Source organism: Bactrocera dorsalis, chromosome 2 (genome assembly GCF_023373825.1).
Source record: "Bactrocera dorsalis isolate Fly_Bdor chromosome 2, ASM2337382v1, whole genome shotgun sequence".
Classification (NCBI taxonomy): Eukaryota; Metazoa; Arthropoda; class Insecta; order Diptera; family Tephritidae; genus Bactrocera; species Bactrocera dorsalis.
Genome location: NC_064304.1, coordinates 2,239,375 through 2,261,614, shown reverse-complemented (window position 1 = coordinate 2,261,614; position 22,240 = coordinate 2,239,375). Strand labels below are relative to the sequence as shown.

The 22,240-nt window shown below is 33.0% G+C and overlaps 3 protein-coding genes across 8 annotated transcripts; 1 reads left to right on the top strand and 2 right to left on the bottom strand.

Annotated features, from left to right (window-relative positions):
• Positions 1-171: 171 nt before the first annotated feature.
• On the bottom strand, positions 172-4,689 carry LOC105232797 (heterogeneous nuclear ribonucleoprotein A1). 2 transcript variants are annotated; one of them, XM_011214661.4, is made up of 5 exons: positions 4,197-4,689; positions 3,603-4,080; positions 2,458-2,937; positions 2,094-2,180; positions 172-1,708 (listed from the first exon to the last, which is right to left on the bottom strand). In XM_011214661.4, exons 1-4 carry the CDS (start codon positions 4,260-4,262, stop codon positions 2,095-2,097), a joined length of 1,110 nt encoding a protein of 369 aa, XP_011212963.1. In that variant the 5' UTR covers positions 4,263-4,689; the 3' UTR covers positions 172-1,708; position 2,094. The 2 variants fall into 2 exon arrangements, with proteins under 2 accessions (XP_011212963.1, XP_011212971.1); XM_011214669.4 differs by having other exon boundaries at positions 172-417; positions 4,197-4,385.
• Positions 4,690-5,477: 788 nt separating this feature from the next.
• On the top strand, positions 5,478-13,018 carry LOC105232787 (ribonucleoprotein RB97D). Of its 5 annotated transcripts, XR_007421592.1 has the most exons (7): positions 5,848-6,023; positions 6,152-6,396; positions 6,510-6,754; positions 6,826-7,434; positions 7,963-8,185; positions 8,845-10,753; positions 11,595-13,018. XR_007421592.1 is itself a non-coding variant. In XM_011214639.3 (5 exons), the coding sequence occupies exons 1-5, from the start codon at positions 5,979-5,981 to the stop codon at positions 11,618-11,620; spliced, it is 1,170 nt and encodes a 389-aa protein (XP_011212941.1). In that variant the 5' UTR covers positions 5,848-5,978; the 3' UTR covers positions 11,621-13,018. The 5 variants fall into 5 exon arrangements, 2 of the variants coding, with proteins under 2 accessions (XP_011212941.1, XP_049303721.1); XR_007421594.1 differs by lacking the exon at positions 7,963-8,185 and having other exon boundaries at positions 5,478-6,023; XR_007421593.1 differs by lacking the exon at positions 8,845-10,753.
• An 850-nt stretch (positions 13,019-13,868) lies between these two features.
• Positions 13,869-21,094, bottom strand: LOC105232783 (ras GTPase-activating protein-binding protein 1). The gene is made up of 4 exons (XM_011214614.4): positions 20,554-21,094; positions 16,817-18,690; positions 16,483-16,730; positions 13,869-16,396 (listed from the first exon to the last, which is right to left on the bottom strand). Exons 2-4 carry the CDS (start codon positions 18,438-18,440, stop codon positions 15,965-15,967), a joined length of 2,304 nt encoding a protein of 767 aa, XP_011212916.1. The 5' UTR covers positions 18,441-18,690; positions 20,554-21,094; the 3' UTR covers positions 13,869-15,964.
• Positions 21,095-22,240: the final 1,146 nt, after the last annotated feature.

The following is a 22,240-nucleotide window of genomic DNA, read 5'->3' as shown; positions in this document are numbered from 1 at the left end:
ACCTGGTTAGGTTCAGAGGCATATCCACACCCACGTAACCAAAACAATTATAGAATGTCAACAATCGCCTGCATGCATGAATAACACATTCGCTATGCTGATTTAAAAACTTAAATAAAACTGAAAACCATGACGAAATAACGGCTGAGACCCAATAATTAAAACTAGAGATTTTCTTTCGTACTTGCAAACTTTATTTAAAAAATAAATATCAGTACAAGTACATTACAATAAAAATATATCATGCGTCAAGTTGCTCCAGTTGTAACCTGCAATATATTTTACAAAACTTACCGCAGATGGTCGGACTAACTTCGCCTCTACTTTCTGTCCCAAAAGTATGCATCCGGTATTCCCGTTTCGAAGCTCTATTCACTTGGCAAAGATGAGAATGCACTCACAGCACTTGGCAGCGATCTTGCAACAAAAATTGTTAAAATTACTTTGCGGCAAACCAAAAGTTTCATGTATTTCAAAACACTATTTTTTAATATAACTACATTGGTTAACATATATCGAGATAAGCCTTTTCCCATCTAACTGATAACTCCAAAATCACCTCTTCTACGAAATGGTGAACATACACTGAGAAGAAAAACTTAAGTCTATGCTCCCAAGACAGTGAGTCCCTAATCAAATAAAATTTATTCAATTCACTTGTCTGCTTCTCACCAAGTGCTACACACGATATGCACATCTTTCCTTAAATGTATGTTACTGCACAGTCTTTGTGTAAAGTATATATTTCTCTATATGTATAAGTTTACAATTATAAAAGATTGTATTCTTCAGTAAAAAATGATTCCAGTGAGAACTTAATCGAAGTTTTTAAGACATAGATTATCAATATCAGGTAATTTTTAATGATAAAAGATAACTAATTTAAGAAATTTGACTCGAATTATCCTGTCAATTATTGATAATTTCTTTGATTACTACATCTATCCAATCTGGTTAATTTGTAAGATAAATTTTCCTTACAGACTTTCTAACATCAAACCTTGTGGGTATGACAAATATTTGACAATAAATACAATACAACTAAACTTATTCTAAAAACTTATTTGAATATTTTACAGAAAATCTAAAACATTAGATATAACACTAGATTAGGTATGAAATGTGGGAGGATCTGACTACATGTTATGTGCATAATTTCAAGGAGTTGATTCAGCATAGAAAATCAATCCAAGAAACTGTGAAAAAAACTATTTTAATATAAAGTTTCTCCTCTTTTAAATTTTTCATTTTCTATTACATAATCATCCTCTTCATCAAATTATCTGTTTTGTTCGAAATATATGTGGAAGTTTGTCTTAACTTTTTAATATTTAATACTCGTCTCTCTCTTGCATTTGATCCTTAAAATTTTCATCTTTAAAACTACGTACGATAGGTACTTATTTTGCTGATGTGGTAAAATGCCTACACATGAGTAACTTCTTCGTATCTGTGTATAAGTATTCATATATGTAACTGTTGCTTATATAATCATCATCGTCATTCCTCTCCCTTCCTCTCGACCACCTGTGCTTCAAATTGTTCCTGGGGTATCTCATCACATTCTGCTTTAAATTTTCTGACCTTTATTCTTTTCAACTGAAACTGTTAATTCTGCTGCTTTCGTGGCTGTTTAAGTTTTCTTATATGTAACTTTTCGATTGCTTGCTTTAATCTTTACGAATGTGACCTGGCTCAATTTTACGACCTATAAATGTTTATAAATAAGAAATCATTTATTGACATTCAAAAATAGCTTTGAATCTTTTAGTTCTATAATTAAAATTAGTGAAATTAAAATTTTAATATATATTGTACCACAGATCTGCACTAGAGAATTAATAAAGAAATTAAATTATAAGTCGGGATAACTACACTTATTTATGCTCAAGAATTTTTCATCAAGATCTATCACGATACAAATGTGATGTATCCTTGAAGATTTCGAAAATCGAAATACTATTATCTCGCCAAAAATGTATCTCCACTATCTACAAATCATAATAAAAATTAAAACCTAATAATTAAGTTTAAACATAAAATGTGTTACAAAAACGATAAATAGAAATGCTAAAGTTAAAACCAAAACTCACCTTAGTATCTTCTGTTACCTCCACCACCGCCCATAGCATTAGGACCACCAAAGTTGCCCTGATTACCGAAATTACCTCCTTGATTGCCTGGAATGTGGTAACGGTAAAATAGTTTTTATTTAATTGAATATAATTTATATTTTTTTATCTCGTGTGGGATTTAAATTTAGTGTGTTCATTAGAATTTGTTCCAAATACATTTTCATCAACTTATGATACCCACGGGACACAAATTAACAATGATATTATATTTGCATTGCTCTTACAGCCTCGTAACGCCGTATGAAATTATTGAATTAATTTATACGGAGCTGGGACTGTGTAAAAAGTTTAGTGTGTATGTGAGGATACATTTATTACATACCCATTTTGTTGCCAAAATTGCCTTGATTGTACGGCTGCGAACGATTATTGCTACCATAGTTGCCTCGTTGAGGACCACCACCGTAGCTTTGTTGATAACCACCTCCAAAATCATTTCCCCAGTTACCGTTGTTGGCTGGTCCATTATTTCCAGGACCACCAAAATTCGAAGGACCGTTATTCCAGTTACCTCCACTATTGCCATTATCCCAAGGACCTACACTATTGTTATTCCAACCACCTCCTCCTCCATTGCTATTGAATCCTCCACCAAAGCCGTTATTTCCACCCCAATTGTCGTTGCCTCGGTTGTTACCACCCCAATTGTTTTGATTGCCCATCATTCCACCCCCCATATTGCCACCACGACCCATATTTCCGCCACGACCTCCACCACCACCACCTTGGCGATTCATGTCCTGCTTGGGTAATGCTTTCTTTACATCTAGAGCTTTGCCTTTGATGTTGTGGGTTTTTTGCACTGAAATTTAAAAAAAAATATATATATATTAATCACAAAAACTTACATATTTTGAAGTGAACGTGTAATATAGTGTTTTGTACCGAGGCCGCGTGTTACACAGAATTTAAACATTGAAATGTACATTCGCATAACATAGCTTAAGCCGACGATATTTATCTCACAGTTTTATTTTATCAACCAGTTGAACAAAGAAGGAAATTCAAACTAGTTTTCACAGGACTGTGTAAGACTATAAAATGTATAGAATATACAAAAATATGCATTTTCTATTAAATAAGAGTGTATTTTAATAATTGTAACGAGGCTGCGTGTTACACTGAATTTGATATTAAGTATTCGCATAACATAGCGTTAGCCGACGCTGTAATTTATTTCACAGTTTTATTTTTTTCAGCAAACCAAAAACAGAACAAATTATTTTAGCTGCTGTATCAGGGAACTGTGGTTCACATTTATCAAATGTTGCATATACATTTTCATCGATTCTTCATCATTATAAAAATCAACATAATATAATATATGTCTAATTTTAATCTTACAGTCGTGAAACGCCGCATAATGTTATTGAAATACATATGCGGAGCTGGGACTGTACCTTATAACACAAAAACAAAACTGGTGTAGATACAGAAATATGTATAATATATGAACTATTTACTTACACACAATTTTATCAACTGGGTCATAGTCATCGTATTCAATGAAAGCGAATCCGCGTTTTTTGCCAGTTTCCTTGTCGATGACTATATTCACATCCGTTATCTTTCCGTATTGACCAAAATAATCTCTCAGGCATTGTTCATCATGTTCATCTTTTAGCCCACCAACAAATAATTTTTTTACGGTTGCACCAGCATGTGGATTATCAATATCCTGACGTGGAACTGCGCGTTTCGGTTCTACAACACGGCCATCAATCTTATGGGGGCGTGCATTTTGTGCATCATCAACCATAGTAGATCTTGAATAGGTGATAAACCCAAAACCACGTGATCGCTTCGTTCGAGGATCCTTCATCACCACCACATCCACTATTTTACCCCATTTTTCAAAATGTGATTTAAGTCCATCATCCGTAGTTCTATAATCTAATCCTCCAATAAATAGCTTTCGTAGGCATTCTGGCTCATTAATTTCCTCCTAAAAAACGAAATCGATTTTTCAATAGCATGTATACAGAAAACAAAATGGCCGACAAGAGCTTTCACCTTCTCGAACATTTTCTGAGCAAATGAATTCGTGGCTAGTTTACTTACATCGTTATAATCTCCATTATTTCCATTTTGGTTGGAATTATCTTTTTGGTTACTCATTCTTACCATTTATAACTTTATATTAATATTTATAATAATTTTCACAATTATGCAAGATTGCAAGTTTAAAAGCACACAACCGAACAACTCAAAGCGAAAAATCCGAATGAATTCGTTCGAATGGATTCGTTTTTTCTACTCTATTCTTTCAATATGGCTGCTACGGAAGTATGTGGAACTGTCAGAGAGCAATGATAATGTAGTGCTGCCATATCAGTGAAATTCCAAGTGAAAAATATTTTCAGCTAATATAAAATTTAAAATTATGGTATTCAAGGCTGACTTCACTTCTATGCGTCGTGTATCTGAGCGTTTTCTGTCGTAAGTTTATAAATAGAAGTATTACTATGCTGAATCTGCTACACGATCAAGAAATTGTTTTCGAGGTGCAATACACGCACATTTTTCTACTACCACACACTACTTTTCGAACTTGAACACCGTCTTTTTCGGCTATTACACGAAGCAACTTTTGTTGCGGTAACTCTTGGTTTATAGGCGAGGGGGCGACGAGGAGAGGAGAATCGCGCCGAGTTTCCAGTGTTCAGCAACTCGCTTTGTGTTCTCATTCGTAGCAGTTCGCTGCGACGTTTTTCGGCATTCGTGTTCTTTCTTTCGTAGTACATAGTTGCATTTGAGTATATTTTTTAGAAATTAATATTTTGAATCTATTTACAAAATTTAATTTCATCTTTTGGTAAGTAATTTGCAAATATGTATACAGATATACGTAATGTAATATAAATATTTTAGAAAATGGAGTAGGACAAAAAAATCGAATTAATTAAAGATATTGTGAAATGTATGGAGAAAGCCATACGAATTGATTCAGACGATAGTGAAAATGGTGATATATGTGAAAGTCTGTCATATAATCTTTGTTTTAATTTTGAATTATAAATAAAATATATTTCTTTATTGACAAAACTGATTAATATATGTGATTGAGTGGCCCAAATACCTATAAAGAAAAAGAAACGACAATGGGTTAAAGTAACGAGTAGACAATGGGTTAAAGTAAAGTGAAAGAGAATGAGAAAAAAACTCGATCAGAGTTGTGCATCACAAGTTGCTCGTGTGAAGGTAATGGGCAACAGCAAGAGTGAATTGCTCGAGAATTAGCAACAAAAGTTGCTTCATGTAATAGCGCTCTTTATAGCAATTTTTTCAATCAAGTCGTGAGACAAGTTGACGATGAAGTTAAAACAGCTGATCACTTAGTTTTGCAAACAAATGGCATTAAATGAATATGAATATTTCCATATATTCATGAATTGGTGTCAAAATATAAGTATATTTATCCATAATATAATTAATTTCTTGCAAAATGTTCGAGAATTGTAAGTGGTTTCCTTGACGACGGCTTCTTGAAACTACTATTCAACATCAAGTTGTTAGCAACCTATATATTTAAATTTTTTTCAATTTTGACATGTAACTTGTGTGGTCAACTTGAGGGCAAGTTCTTGAGCATGTAAGTGCAGCGTTTCGCAAATGTTCACGCACATTGTGTGGTTTCAGTAAAAATATTAAAAAAATACTTGGCAGCCCAGAAAAATTTTGAATACATACAAGAGAGCTCATGCACCGCCACCATTTTATTTCACTTTGAAGTAGCCCTCGCCATTCCATTAATTTCATATATGTGAAGTGAACAAACACCAGTTTTCTTGTGAATAAACCTGGTTAATTTAATTAAAATAGTTAATTCTTAACAAATTGAAAATGATTAAGACAGAAAATATTTATCAAGTGGCCCATAAACCTGAGGTATGTAGAAATATTAAGAAAACGAAGATAAGTAACAATAAGTGTTCTTTCGAAAATATTAATACCCGGTCATTATATCGTGATTTTAATAAAATAATGGACTTTTTTTTTGTTAATAACTTATGTAGGAGCACCAAAATGGTGGAGAGGTAGAAGTTGATCACCTTCGCAAAATGTTTATTGGAGGTTTGTCAGCAGTAACAACTGAAGAGTCTCTCCGGAGTTTTTATAAGCAATGGGGCGACGTAGTTGATGCTATAGTTATGCGTGATCCAGCAACAAAGCGTTCCCGCGGATTTGGATTTATTACTTATTCTGACACGTTTATGGTAGATCGAGCGCAAGCGGCCCGTCCACACGTAATTGACGGCAAGTAAGTATCCGTCACATTTCTCATTTCAGAAGTGTACCTTGCGAATTCTTAGACAATGAGTCACTTATTTTCTCTAATCATTTCTCCTACTTTTTATTCAAAAAAAAATTAAGGCAAGTAGATTCGAAGCGTGCATTACCTAAACCTGAATTAGGTAAACCAGAAGCTAGTACAACGGTGAAAAAAATATTTGTAGGTGGTTTAAAAGAAAATCATGATGAACAGGCTTTAACAGAACATTTCTCACAATTTGGCAATGTGGTTGGAGTTAAAATTTTAACAGACAAAACCACCGGACGCAAACGTGGTTTTGCGTTTGTAGAGTTTGATGATTACGACGCCGTAGACAAAGCAGTTTGTAAGTGTCTTAAATCTCTATTAATAGTAGGATTATGCTAATATCACTGTTTTTTTTTTCTTTAAACACAGTACATAAAAATCACACCATTAAGTATGTGTTGGTTGATGTAAAAAAATCTGTTTACAAACAAGAATTAGCCAAGAAACGAGCCACTCAAGCACAGCAAGCAGGTGTACCACCAGGTGCAGCACCTGCAAACGGGTATCAACAACCAGCAGCTCCGTATGCCCAACAGCCTGCCTATGGCTATCCACCACAAATGGGTCCCCCGGCATACAATGGATGGGGCGGTTATCCCCAAGCTGCACCACCCGCTGCTTATCAACAACCTCCACCAGCAGCTCCCGTGGCTGGATACGGTGCCTACACAGCGCCACCGCAAAACGGTGCAGCTCCGGGTTGGGGTGCACCCGCCGCATATCCAGCTCCTACCGCTTGGCCTCAAAATGGATACGCAGCGGCTCCACCTGCCGCGGCCCCAGTACCACCACCTACAGCTGCACCTGCTGCCGCACCAGCCGTAAATAGTTGGAATGGAGCCGCCGCCGCACCTACTGCAGCTGCTCCACAAAATTTTGGTGATTACCAGCAGTCATATAATGGTGGCCCGCAAAAGGCCGGCAGCTTACAAGGAAACCGAATGAACCCTTATAGTGTGTCATCGGCGCCTAGTTATGGTAAGCAATAAAAACTATTAATTTACTTTGCCTATTAAACTTATTTAATCATATTCCTCTTTGAATACACTGAAATAAGTTTATTTTCGTGTTCATATTATCGCTTTATTTAAATTTTCAATGAAGTATTTTAAGATTGTTTGGTTAAATGTTATATATATTTATCTTGTTAGTATTACAAAAAATCAGTGCGAAATAACTGAAATTGTGGAAATAATGAATGCATTCACCATTCCACAAATCTTGAAATTTACAGATGATTTAGCTGTTAAGATATGATTATATCGCTAAAGTAATAACGCATATATATTAAACAATTGTATAAATGCAATATTCACAAATTTTAAAGATTTTCATCACATGTACTGAATCATTTTAATTATTAAGACATCAAACCTACCAATTTCTGTACAAATACTACTAGAAACTAGAACCTTTTAAAATTAATCAAAAATTGGTTGCTATTGCTTTTTTCGAAAATAACTTATTTTTTCTTCAAAAATTTATATTAAAAATTAACATTCGCAGGTTCAACCGCTTCCACCGGTTACCTGAATATGTCTAATACGACGGTTAAAAGCTCGTCAGTGAACGCTGGTTACAAAACGCAATCTTATGTTGCTCAGACCAAGCGTTCTTATTAGATTATACGCTTTCAAGAGAATATATCTGCAACAAATCAAGTCGATACAGTAGAAAGTGTATTTTAAAAATTCCATGGACATACTACTATGTAAGCTTGCTACAGCAGGTATGTTATGTAGTTAACGCAGCATTCACTGCTTCGCTTCTATGTTATAGGGCTAGGAAGCTAGTTTGTTCCTTAATGCCGTAATATATTCCCGTTTAAGTCCTGTATTCGATATTTGTCAGTGAAGAAAATTACAACTTTTTGTCTTGTTAAATCATTTAATTAGTTCCAACACAAATATCTGCTCGACGTTTTCGATAAGTTTGTTCATTGCGTTGCGAAATTTTCGATATTTTGGTCAAATAAATTATTTCGACCAACTAAAATACATTTTTCAAACTGTATTTTATACAGCAAGATATTATTTAAAAGCAGAGAAAATCATTTAATGGCATCTTGAGTTTTGGAAAACGCAATAGTCTAAAATATGAGGCATGGAACTTAGAAATGTGACCTGTTGTTTCAATATCTCGAAATTTCCGTGGTATAAAGAATTAGTGCAGTTTTTTTTGTGTACCATATTTGTTTAGTGTTTGCATAATATACAGATATACCTTGTTAATAATATGGCTTATTATAACTTTGTCTTTATTTTGTATGTTTCGTAATTCTTAACCCTCGAAAACAATAACATTTACATATTTATCTATTTATGCATTTAAAAATCAATATTTACCACTATATATTATACAAAATATCTTTCTTTATTTCCCATATAGGCATTTAAGATGTATGCTTATACATAACATTAATGTACTACTACATAGATAACCAGAATTATTTTAAGAGAAACAAATTAAAAAACAAAACAACCCAATCCAACCCCAAGAAAGAAAGATTTACATAAAATGCACTACGTACATTACATAGAGCAAAACAAAAGAACAAAACGCACTTCATTAAGGATGATTTCCGATATTTATAATAATTAATATATGAACATATGTATTTTAAAGCAAATAACTTAAATAATACATTCGCTGCTATGTACACATTTATTATGTAGCGTCCAAAAATGATATAGTAGATCGCTTATATAGATGATACTTAATATCGGATAAATATTTCCATAAAAGTCAGCGTGCTAACGTTTTGGTAATATAAAAGTAACAACAAATACTGAGGCAATGCAGTTCAAAAGCGACGAAAAAATATTTGAACGTATTCAGCACAACTTGGATCAAAATTGCAGACAGCAATTAGAACTCACCAGCATTGAAACAAATATAGACATTGATTCATAGATTAAGAAACTTATTTAATATTTCAGCACAGCTGTAAGAGCGCTTTAGAACTAGCATGAAATAGAAAACAATTATTATAACGAGAGGAATAATTGCTGTTATACTTTGCGTTGCAAATGAATTTTCTAGGGTTTTGTTTTATTTAATTTTGCTTTTTTTTTTACATTGAACTAATACAAGAGAACTGAACTGTTTGTTTAACATCCATGACAAAGAAGTTTTAGTTTATAAAGAGTTAACAGTCTTTACTTTTGGCACTTTAGAATTCCTAAGTGTATGTTTTTTCCTTTTCTATTAACACTTGCAATATTTTAAATTATAATGAAGAACATGTTCTCTTATAGTGACTGCAAAATTCAAAAAAAAAAAAAAAAAAAAAAAAGGCAAATAATAAAAGGAACACTTTTATACTTTAATAATACTTATGTGTGTGTTACAATTTATATTGTATTTAATAGTACTATGTATAATTAAATTTATATTGATTACAATTAAAAGCTGAATTACAAATAAAGTATACTATAATCACATTTCTTATGGTATATAAGTTTTATTGCATTTTTTACTTAACAACTTATTTGCTCTTTAAGTGCAGGTATGGATATCTAACAAATTTTTGTATGATTAATAGATATCTAAATTCGTATTTCATATTGGTATATCAACCTCCTTATCAGTATTTATAGAAAAGTATGTCGCAACGAATTATTTATGAAACATTTTTACTTTTCAATTGACAAATAAACAAACGAGAATTTCCGGAGATAATAAAAATTTAAACGAACCTTGTGTAGTCCCATATTTCAAAAGATTTTTTTAAATAAGTCTAAAAATCCAAGTGTTTAAAACAAGAAATAACAACTTTTGGGTCTATTGAGCACTTTTCGTGTAAAATGTAAAATATTTATATAAGAAATTGTTTTAATACATGTTTTATACTCTTTGTACCGTTTACTTATCTCGCTACGCTACCTTTCTTCCGAATCGTTTCTTACTTGTATAGACGCTCAATTCTCTAACACTGGTATTTGTTTTTCTTAAAATTTGTGTATCTCCATTTGCAACTGAAATGTGCGACAGGATTTATATTATATGCATATTATACTTTATAATAGTTGTAACCCAACTTTTGTATTTTCAGGTATTAGAAATATTCAACTTATCGTGTATATTACAGAAACAGTATTTTCTACAATATTTTTATTCGCACTGCTACCAATATGCCGCTATAAAATATTCGAACTACCAAATCTATGTATGTGTTGTGTATATATGCTTTGTATCTTGCTCCTATGTACTACATATATTCATTATAAGATATCGCATATACACCTATGTACATATACATATATGCCTAAGTATGTAGGATCTTGATCTCTACTAAGTAAGTAAAATAAAGCGTAAGTAAGAGTAAATATTTCCTAATTATTATAATTTTTTAAAGGACATCCTAAAGTCCAAATATTCAATATCCTAACGGCGGGGTAAATACATTTACAAAAAATTAAGCTTTTTGTTATTAATTGAAATTTCTTGTTTCAAAAGTTTTTTCCGCTGTTTCATTTGGATATTTAAAAAACATTTTGGCAATGCGGAAAATATTTTATTTAAACTACCAGTTATGTAACACAACTAATTACAGAGACATTGCGTTTTCTACAGACAGACTTCTTTTTGAATGCCAAGCTCTTTCAAAATTTACACAACCGTACTAATATTCATAAAAAGTAATTATTTTTTATAAATCCAACTAAAGCAAACTAACTCAACAAATTTTTGTTACTTTGCTTCCAGTGTAATTATAAAAAAACCTTTATTTGTGATTATTTCATAAACCAAACAGGAAGTTAGTATATTTTTTCATAAGTATGTGTGTACCAATTTAGAAAAAATATTACAACATTTTTAAAAAGGTCGCATTATTTGTATTGATATTCCAAAATCTCACCAACATAAATACATTAACGTATATAAAATATAAATATTCTTTTATTTTAATGTTGTCTTTGTAAAAGTTAAGCTAAACTATTTCAATTTTACCATGAATATATTCATTCAACATAACAAAATAGAAACAAATACATACTTTAACATATGTATATATGAATATTATATGTATATATGTTATAGATACAGATTCGGATATTTAATTTTGTTGCTTACTTTTACACCTAAAGGTTTATACATGAATAAAGAGTTTTTTTATTTTAATGTTTCCTTTTAAGCTCGAACTGGCGAGGGACAATGGTAAAGCACGGTACCAGGGGACCAAAGGAATTTATTACTACGCATGGTGCGAGTAGCCACTTTGGAAAAATAAAATTTCAAATTGTGAAGTTGAACACAGCAATCGTTCGCCGGAGTTGTTGTTTTTAATGTGACGAAAGATGACAGCGACCAAAGTGAACGAGGTAAGTAAGAGTAACTTTTTACAGACTTACCGCTCCATCGATCCAGTAAACTGAACAAATTACGATATTTTTATGAAAACAAATTTGATAAATATAAAATAAAATTGACAATTAGTAAAAAAAAAATAAAAATACTGTTTTATTGTGAGTTTATATTTATTTTTTTATAACATCAAACAACCAGAGCACAGTGGTCTCCCTCTTATCAAGCACCAATAAAACTTTCTAAACATAGATTAGCATTTATTACTGATATGAGGATATCAACTTCGTAATTGGTATATAGTACATATGTATATGTTACTTTTACATACAAATGTAAGTATTGTCTCCCCTACTGTTAATTTTATCCCACACTTTCGACATATGGCTTAATGTCATTTGCATTCACAGATACATATGTATGTATATCGAAACATTTTAGCCACATAGGGATTGATGATTTCCATTCTTTTGGTTATTCCATATGAAATATATTAATAAACAAACTGCAAATCTAGCAATTCCGAAGCTGTATGTAACAAGAACCCTGATGGTCCGCCCAAGGACGCTCAACTCGCCACCATTCCTCGAAATTACTTCAGGAATATTTTCTGCCGTTACAACAACAACAAGAAGATTTCACAATTTATGAAGCTATTGAAGCCTCAAAGTGAGGTTCTAACCAACGTAAGTTATATAACAGCTGTGCTGAAAAGTTCGTAGACTATGTTTGTTTTCATAAAATTTGATTTTATTATTCAACAAGTTACTTCACAAAAATGACTTATGTATCTCATTAACTAATAGATATAATTCAACTAATAGAAATCACATACTTAGATGGCGTGGCAGGTCCTCTAGTTTTAACATAAAGAGTATCCTATGTCCTTACTCTGGTTCTAAGCTACCTCCCCACCAATTTTCAGCCAAATCGGTTCAGCCGTTCTTGAGTTATAAATGGTGTAACTAATACAACTTTCTTTTATATATGTACATATCGTCACCTGAAATGCAAAATAACGTAACAACATTTTCGGAAATTTTCAGTGGCATGAATGAAACACGAAATAAAATGGAACAAGAGTGAAAAAATAATTTTAATATTGGTTAAAACTGGTTAATATATGAGCGCAGAACCTGAAAATGTTGGACATATACAATATTATATATGTAATTTGAAGTAGTGAGTCGTAATCAATAGGATACTCAATTTCGAATTTTTTGATGATACGTTATTTTGCATTTCAGGTGACGATATATACATAGATATACTTAGTTTTTTGAGTGCGATGAACCGGTATTAGCGGTAAAAAAAAGTTTGGCGCACCAGATCTGGAGAATACGGTCATTGCGTAGTAATCCAAAGCCCAAGAAATTTTGACGTCGTACTCACTGAGTTGTGACACGGTGAGTTGTCTTGAAGAATCCACTTTTTTCTTCAAATGGTGCCGTTTTGTGCGATTTTGTCCTTCAATGCTCCAATAACGCAAAGTAATAGTTGATGGTTTTTCTTTTTTGAAGATAGTGGATGAATATTATACCACGTGCATTCCAAAATACTGATGACATAACCTTGCAAGCCGACTTTTGCGGCTTTCCTCGCTTTGGCTTTGCTGACTATCGATTAAGCTCCGGTGTGAAGAGGTCCAAGTTTCTTGCATTATTACACACTGATGCGAAAATTCGGTTTTATTACGATTAAAGACGATTGTTGGATTGTGAGCTCGGGCTGCACCCACTTTGCCCAGAGCTTTCGTATACGTATATATAAATAATCATTTGTAATATCTAAATAAAACAGCATTCAACAGTTGATTTCCAAGGATTACAGCTCAAATAATGTTGATCAATTCAAGCCTTGGCTTCATTAGTACTTTTATCCATTTCTTTTTTTGTAACCTTACATAAGTTGCTTTACCCAAAACGCTATATCTCATAAACATCTATTAGCTGTCAAATTTGTGCTAGTATCTTTGACTAAAAATCATATGGAATTAATATTAGTGGTACCATCTATGCATCAGCATGCAAACTTTTCAGCACACCTGTTAAATTTCATATTAAATCCATTCCTACTCGTTAGCAATAAGAACACGCCACAACAACTGAGATTCAAACATATACATATTTTATTAATATTAATCAGACGCACCTTAAAAGTTACCATGTTTACTTTTCTGTGTTTATATTTTTTAAATAGTAAACTTTTCTAAATTTATTTTATAATTTTTCAATGCATTAAGCACTAAATTCAGGATTAGTTTTATCTTATATTAAAAAAAAAACGTTACCATTTACAAGAAATACAAATTTACTTTAGTTCGCTTATAACTGAAACGTTATAAAACATTTCCAGACTATTTTTTACTTTACTACTTTTAAGTTTCGTTTTCTTCGATTTAAATTCTTTTTGTAATTAGTTTCACGAGAGTTTTCGTTTTGTGCGACTCAATTTTGGAGCATTTCCTTACTATTGTTAATATTTGCAAGAGTTAAAATGGCATGCATATGAAAATTTCAAGTATGGGAACTTATAAATTTGGAAAGCTGTTCTTTTAAATGAGAAAAGCGAGTAATAAAACAACGTGTCATATTTAAATAGTTTTATTTTATAACGATTCTCAGGATATATGTATCGTTTAGTTTTGTTATAAATTATGTTTCACTCCATTGATTTTGTATTTATAAATAATAAGTTTTATAAAACGTTTGCGACCTGAAAATATGTTTTTTTTTATTTTAAATGCTGTGATCCACTGTTTGCATGTTCTTTATGAAACAATTCAATAGGTAAAATATTTAAATGAATATGCTGAGGATGCGTAAGCGCTGCAGCTATTTAATAATTATCTCTCAATTATATGAAATCAAGGCTGAATACAATCTAAAAGTTCTGCCAATTTACACCTAACGAAATAAGTTTTGAAAATATCCAATTAAAATACTGAAATATATATAGAAGGGATTTTGTAAAAATAAAAATTATATACTTGTTATTTTAAGTTTTAATGACCAAGAATTCCATATAAAGCAATAGAAACCGAACAGAGTCAGAGAGTATTAAAATATATAGAAAGTTCTAAACTGACAATTTTTGTAAAAGTTCGCGAGGAAATCAAATGCTTTATGCATTTCACTAAATAATCCATGATTATAAGAAACTAGTTTAAAAACATTTGAGATTGTTGGTGCACTCATTATTGTACTCTTTTGCAGCAACCTTAATAAATTATCTTTCGAATCCTAGCCAATCCTGAATTGTTTTGAATTTTGAAATGATAATTTGCAGAACCTATGTAGACGCACATTTTGCAAATCTCTTTCACGTAAATCAATTTGATTACATAGCTTTTTACAGAACTTTTTTTTTAATTTTTAGCATTTTTCGATTTTTTCGGATTTTATTTTTATAAACGTACGAATATTATTACTTATTTAAATTTACTTTTTATTTGTTTAAACGTGTTTATTCGGATTTACAAGTCTTTCTTTTGCTTTTTATTGCATCTTTTATTTTAGTATTTTAATTAGCTTATGGGTTGTATTAAGTTTATAAATTTTTATTTTAGATTACTTGTAAGCTACGATTTTTTATCCTTACGATTGGGGAAGTGTTTTTGTTTTAGAGTAAAAGTTTCAAAATTAAAATACGTACATGATAATGAAGTTTGTTTTATTGGTAGATTGGGTTCAAAAGAAGAATGTTTTTCTTTTATTTCCTTTGTTAGTATAAATTAAAATATTAAATAAAAATTTACTTCAATATATAAAACAATAAACTAAATTTTGTGATATATGTATTACAAAGGAAAATGATTTACCGTTATGAAAGGGAGTGATGAATAAAAAATTTGAGAGAAGAAGTGATTGTAGAAAGCGCCAAATTTAACGAACAACAAAAATTGTAATCGATATATTAGACGATCATGATTGCATGAGTTGTTTGTTTCTTTTTCTCGCAAATTACAGATTTGGACTTGATTTGGTATCCTGTTATGATTTTCAATTATTTCGCAAGCAAATTTAAATATTTCTACTAAAACAAAAATTAGTTTTAGAATAATATAATCTTATAAAGATTACTGCGGTTGCTGTTGTTTCTGTACTGGTGGTGTTGATGGCGTTGGCGTTGTTGCAACAGCAGCAGTTACTGTATTGTAGCGAGATGTCTGCTGCTGTGGATGATAGAAAAATATTAATGGTTAGCGCCGTGTGCCATAGCTGTTGCCGCCACTGGCTCCTGAGGACTGTGCACTGTTTTGATTGCCTCCGCGTACTTGTGGACCATTGCCATTTGTTGGACCGCTGCGATTCTCGTTGCGGTTGAAACCGCCACTGAGGCGAGGGCCACCACCACTAGATTGCCCTCGGGACATGCTGTTGCTATTGGCACTACTGCCGCCAGCATTTCTCATCATGCCGCCGCTGGTTCCGCCGCCGGCAGAATTGGACAGTGAACGAGATTGAGGCCCTCCGCTCATGTTACGTTGCGAATTATTCATGTTTCCGCCCATGCTGCTGCCTCCCATTGACTGTCGTGGCGGCATATCGTTATTTGGGCGCATTGGACGAGGCTTTTTTTCTTCAACATTTAATTTCTGGCCGTCAGGAGAATTTTCTGGGAAGTAAAGCGGCTGTGAGGAAAAAAAATTCAAAATTCATATTTTAAATTCTGTCACTAATAATATTAATTACCAACTCTTCTAGAAATAAAACTTACACAATTTGCTAAGCAGTTCTGAACTGACTCGGGATCTTCATAAGTAATAAAGCCAAAATTCTGAGGATTCCTAACGCCGGGTGGTAGTTTACCATTAGCTTTTGACATAACTCGCAATTCCAGAACCTGTCCGAAACGTCCAAACAAAGCCTTCAACTCCTCTTCTGAGGCATGATGCGGTATATTTCCAAGAAATAGTTGTTGGTTGTCAGATTGTTGGGCATTGCTGGTGCGGCGTGGTTCATATTCTTAATTAAAATATATATTTTTTATAAAGTGAAAAATTCATAAAGAATATATGTAATTTCTTACTACGCCGTGACGTCTAGCTTACCTTTATTGATTCGGGATGTATTATTGCGTTGGGGCAATGGTCCTCCTTGTGTAACTGAATTCAGAGTGTTGCTGTCAAGACGTAATGAGGAAGATTCACTATTGCGGTTATTGTAGACCGAAAGTGATGAGGTTGAATTGGAATTGGACTGTGAGTAGGTTGTGCTGGAGATGGTGGTCGCAGAATGGTAAGCATTATTTGATGTTTGTTGTTGTTGCTGCTGCTGTAATTGCTGTTGTTGTTGCATAGCGGCAGTGACGAAACCGCTGGGCGATGAGGAAGTCGACTTAAACAGGTTTGCGTACGTCTTGATCTCATTTTGTTGCTGTTGTTGTTGTTTAGCAGCTTCATATTTTTCCTGCTGTTGTTGCTCATTAATCGTTTTGAAGTCGTCAACAGCTGGTACGTTATCAGATGCAGCCAATAGACCGGCTGAGCCCGAGCGAGGTACTGATTCAGTATTGCTGGTCAAACCGGAACTAATGACGCCATCTTCCAAATCCAAAACCGATGACTGTTGAGCGCTCTGCGTTTGTTGGATCAATGGTTGTTGCAAAGGTTGTGGTTGTTGTAAAACTTGGGACTGAACTAGTGGAGATTGTTGGAAGCCTGGAATATTTGCAGTTGCCGGTACTGCAACGGGAACAGCAGTTACTGCAGCAGTTGAACCAGTTTGGCCAGCAAGTACTGGGGTAGCTGCAGTCATATTTGTAGACTGCTGAACCACAGGTGAAGCAGACGGTCCAACAATCTGTTGTTGTCCTTGCCCTGGCTGTTGCTGCTGATTTCCAGTAGGTAAGAGATCATCATGACCAACAACACCATTTAGCTGAACCTGCTGCGAAACAACGGCTGTTGGTGCGGCTGTTGGAAATGACACAGCACCAGTTGCCTGTGGTGCAGTACCAGTCAATAATGGAACTGGACGACCGCCAGAGGCTGGCACCGAATAGTAAATGGCTTGTTGTTGTGGTGCACCAACGGATGGCTGTGCGCCGGTTTGTTGCTGTGGCAATACACTTGTACCGGCTGTTGAATTCACTACCTGTGTGGACAGTTGAGCCAGTTGTTGAGGCTGTTGTTGTTCAGCAGTAGTAGGTCCACTACCAGTGACTAAGTTTGAACCGACTTGTTCATTTCCCGGAGCACCAGCAGAAGTAGCAGCTGATTGTTCATGTTCTTCGTCATGTTCCGTACGGGTTTCGGCATCGTTCTCTTCATCCGAAAACACGTCTTGATAACGAAAAATATCATTATGAACATAATATTTTTTCGGAGACTGCGATGCTAACACAAAAGTTTGCGTAAAACGACGCATGGGCTGACCATCATTGGACAATTCGCCGGTAACCTGAACGACAACGCCATTACCTAGTGTGGCCTGAGCATCCACTTGACTTATCTTGGCATGACAATCATTAAAATTTAGCTGCTGAATGCGGTTATAGATGTTTCGCTGACCCACCACCAAAGTTGATTCGCCGTGTATAAACGATGAATTGTTATTATAAAAACGATGCAAATGACTTGGTGCACGATTAAGTAAGGTATAGTATTGGCGCACAAATTCGCGGCCAACAGATTGTGGAGATGGCTGTTGTGATTGAGTTGCATCCATTACCATTGCGTTTTTCTCTTAAACTTTCGCTCTCTTGCGGATTTTTTGAGTTACTAAAATTGATTCTCAAGGATAAGTCCAGCAGTATGCGGATGGCGAGCCGTTCAATAGGCAATATAAGGGTTAGAACCAAAAATTTCAAGCTTCGTTTTTTGTTGGATAATTTTTAGATTCTTTAATGACGGTAAATGTCCTTCGGTTGTATCGCCAGTTTGTTGAAATAACCGAGTGCGATAATATATTCGAGCAATTTTTACTAAAATAAAGAACAAATATTACTTTTTGTGTTCAAAAATTTTACGAAAAATTTCAAAACAGAGACATTTTATATTGCACCTTTTTCAGACGTTGCTTAACACAAATATAAGAAATGAGTTAAAAAATTTCAAATTTATTGAAAAATATTTAAGATTTCAGTTGTCACCGAATACATAATCTCTTCATAACATTAGCATCAATTTTACACCACCTTCAAACTTAGAGGCTATAGATAAAAAACGAAAATAAAAAAATATACATACATAAAGAAGACAGGATTTCTGAAAGAATTAACTGAAAACGGAAGAACTTAACTATCGGTTGTTGTTCCGTACAGCGGACAAATTTAAATATTAATAGAAACCGTAATCGATAAAAGCTTCAGTAGGAGAAGAGAACTTTTATCCAAAAAGCAATAAGAAACTGTAAATAATGTTTTTGATTACACTTTTTAACGGTCATAATATGACCGCTAAACATAGCAAGTGTATTCCATGTTATTTATGGACAAATGCTGCTTGAATTAAATTACTGTGTCAAGCGGTCACTGATACGAAACTTATACTGCTACTATTTTGTCTAAATTTATTTATCTCGTCCACAATTTAAAAGCACTAAAAGCAACAATAAGGCAGTTTTTATTGAATCAAATTTATATCATAACAGCGATTGCTGTTCTTTTGGTAGCTGGAGAAAACAATCCTTGAACAATTTGCGTATAAAATTCAGGACTGTCTGTAGTGAGAACGTTATAATCTCTTCGCATTGTATATATGTACATCTTCTTGACAATTGGTACTACATGAGCGAAAATGAGCTTAATTTACACCGGCCAAGTCATATGTATCTGCTACACCTCCAAATAATTTATGCCGCTAACACAAATATAAATCTATTTAATTATGATAGCTTTTTGTTTGATCCTTTTATTAGACATTGAACAATCGAAGCGGTGCAAATCTGATATAAATATATAACGGTATATGATTTATAAAATAAATTGGTTAGACACAAAAACTCAAATAACCAAAAATTATTAAATTATTAAGTGTGGTTATAAAGTTACCCTGAACAGGGTTTATTGTGTTTGCCACAACGTTTTCAACACCCAGAAGGATACATCGAAGACTCAATAAAAATATATGTATATGTACATGCCTAAATGATTAGATATCGCTCTAAAATTTGCAATATTCCATAAAGCTGGCATACAAACTGAGACATCAAAATGAAGTTCTTTTGTGGAGAACATTTTTTTCTTAAAAGTGTATCTTCACGAAACTTCACATTGCTCAAGGCTATCTGAAACCAACCGATCTAAATCAAGTTGTATGGGAATTTTTTTTTTATTTCTGAAAATTATTCTAATTTAGGGACACCGTTTTTTCTTGCTTTTAGCTACCTATCACAAAATAAGATTATAAAGATGCATATATTCAAGTAAAAAAATAATTTTAAAATATGAATATTTCATCCACATTTGCAAATAAAATAAGACTTGTGTTTAAAAATATTCGTTTTTCAACTTTTTAAACATTGGACACATGGTATGGTCCGATGTTAAAGGCATAGGTCTATTGCTTAAATAAAATGATCAAAAATTGTTCGTACAATAAATAAATAAAAAAAATTCCGAAAAGTGGGGTATCGAAAGCTAAAAACTTTAAGCTCTTTGAGGTTATTGTAGAAAAGGACTTGTGAAGTGTATAAATGTCAGACACGCCGCAACACACCGCATTAGCAAAACGAAAAAGTTAAAACACTCAACATACTGTGGCTTTAAAACAATTAGTTATAAATCCTAGTCTAAATATTATATTATATATTCCATAAATTTATATTAAATGTCGATTTTACTTACGCTCTTTTTTGATGCGAGAAGCGTGTGGTTTATGAATAGGTTTTGTAATGCACAGAGTATTGCTTTAGCTTAATGGTGTTTAATTATACAGCATGTGTTTATTCTATTTTAGAGTTGGTATCTACGCGATTTTCATTGAAACTAAAGTACTCTTCCTGTTATATCAACAGAAATGGATTGAAAATCTGCAAAATCTTTTGTTGTCCAAATTATTACAATCAACGTTTTCTTGGCGTTTCTCCGGTTCCCTCGTTTCTTCTTCAACGTCTTCTTCTTCTTCACTGTCGTCGTCGTCTTTTGGATACAATGCAGTCGTTTCGGCTTCCAAATTCTATGCCTTTCCCTTGCGAGAATATATTTTAATTATTTGGCAAAATCGCTTCCCAATATACTTTCTCACAATCCCCTTATTGATTGATCACAGTTGCAATTTATTTAATTGTATAGTACTAATAATAAATTTTATTTTAATTTAATAATGCAGCTCGAAATTGAACAAGTATTAAGTTGAATTGAAATCATGGATAAATTGATACGAAACTCTTTGATTCGAGAGAGCGCTGTCAAAGTCCACATTTTTTATAACATTTGCCAATGATGCCACTATGGAAGAAATGTGTTAGGGAATTTTTAGTAAATGTTTTGGGAGTTTGTAATTTCCACACCACCGCTGAGGTATACAAAAGGCGCGTTACCGAAGTTAGTTTTGGGTGCACGGTTCCCCTATAGGCCTATATCTCCCATATAGGTACAAAATAAAATCACAATATTTATTAGTATTTACTATACTTTCTACTAGTATTACATTTATTTGTACTTATAATTTATAATTATAGTAATATTTACATCTACTACGCTACTCCAAACAACATATTAAATTGGATCTATTAAATATTACAATACTATTTACTAAATTACATTATATTTCGCAAGTATGATATATTTTTTTTTATGCAATAAATTGCATCTAAAACAAGATCAAAATAGGCACAATTTATGAAAAAATGTTTCTAAATTTCACTAAATAACTATATTTTTCTACTAATTAAAATTATTTACGAACCTGGATCCATCCTTCTCCTTGTTGGGGAAATTGAAAAACCGTCGCGCTCCTACGCAACCAGCCACACACTTATTTTTAGTTCTCGGCATTTTCCTATAATACGTTAGGAAAACATAATATATTTACATACATGTATTTACGATGGTTTTAATAATACACTTACCAACTTTATTTTTAGTAAAAACACTTATACACTGTATTTTTAATAAAAAAAAAACACTATATTTTCACAACACAATTACTTATGTATTCCACAATGAAAAACGAACTGATTTTGTCAGTTATTTTTAATGGGATTTTGTCTGGCAGTTCATTGTTTTGCTTGTCACCTGATTCGTAGCCCATGAACTTTCAGTGTTGCCATACCAAACCGTGAGATCATGGGCTCTCTCAGAAAGCGAAGAGAGGAGTTTCGGATCAATTTATCCATGATTGAAATGAGACATAAAATTGTACTCACTCTGTGCACTATTATTTTGCTTCATGGCGTGAAATGCGCTTTTCTTTGTATGCATATACTTATCTTGCTTACTCTTGAGAAATACCGTATTACAAAATATTTAGCGTGCTATGTACCTATATCTTATCCACATTAAAAAGCGTCATGATGTGCTGCCACCTAAA

Coding starts and splice junctions, on each gene's coding strand:
- LOC105232787 (XM_049447764.1), top strand. CDS start 5,979: ATGATTAAGACAGAAAATATTTATCAAGTGGCCCATAAACCTGAG. Junction 6,024..6,151: donor AAGTGGCCCATAAACCTGAG/GTATGTAGAAAT, acceptor TAACTTATGTAG/GAGCACCAAAATGGTGGAGA. Junction 6,755..6,825: donor CGCCGTAGACAAAGCAGTTT/GTAAGTGTCTTA, acceptor CTTTAAACACAG/TACATAAAAATCACACCATT.
- LOC105232783 (XM_011214614.4), bottom strand. CDS start 18,440: ATGGTAATGGATGCAACTCAATCACAACAGCCATCTCCACAATCTGTT. Junction 16,731..16,816: donor TACATCCCGAATCAATAAAG/GTAAGCTAGACG, acceptor ATTTTAATTAAG/AATATGAACCACGCCGCACC. Junction 16,397..16,482: donor AGAACTGCTTAGCAAATTGT/GTAAGTTTTATT, acceptor TTTTCCTCACAG/CCGCTTTACTTCCCAGAAAA.
- LOC105232797 (XM_011214661.4), bottom strand. CDS start 4,262: ATGGTAAGAATGAGTAACCAAAAAGATAATTCCAACCAAAATGGAAAT. Junction 2,938..3,602: donor CCCAGTTGATAAAATTGTGT/GTAAGTAAATAG, acceptor TTTAAATTTCAG/TGCAAAAAACCCACAACATC. Junction 2,181..2,457: donor CAATTTTGGCAACAAAATGG/GTATGTAATAAA, acceptor ACCACATTCCAG/GCAATCAAGGAGGTAATTTC.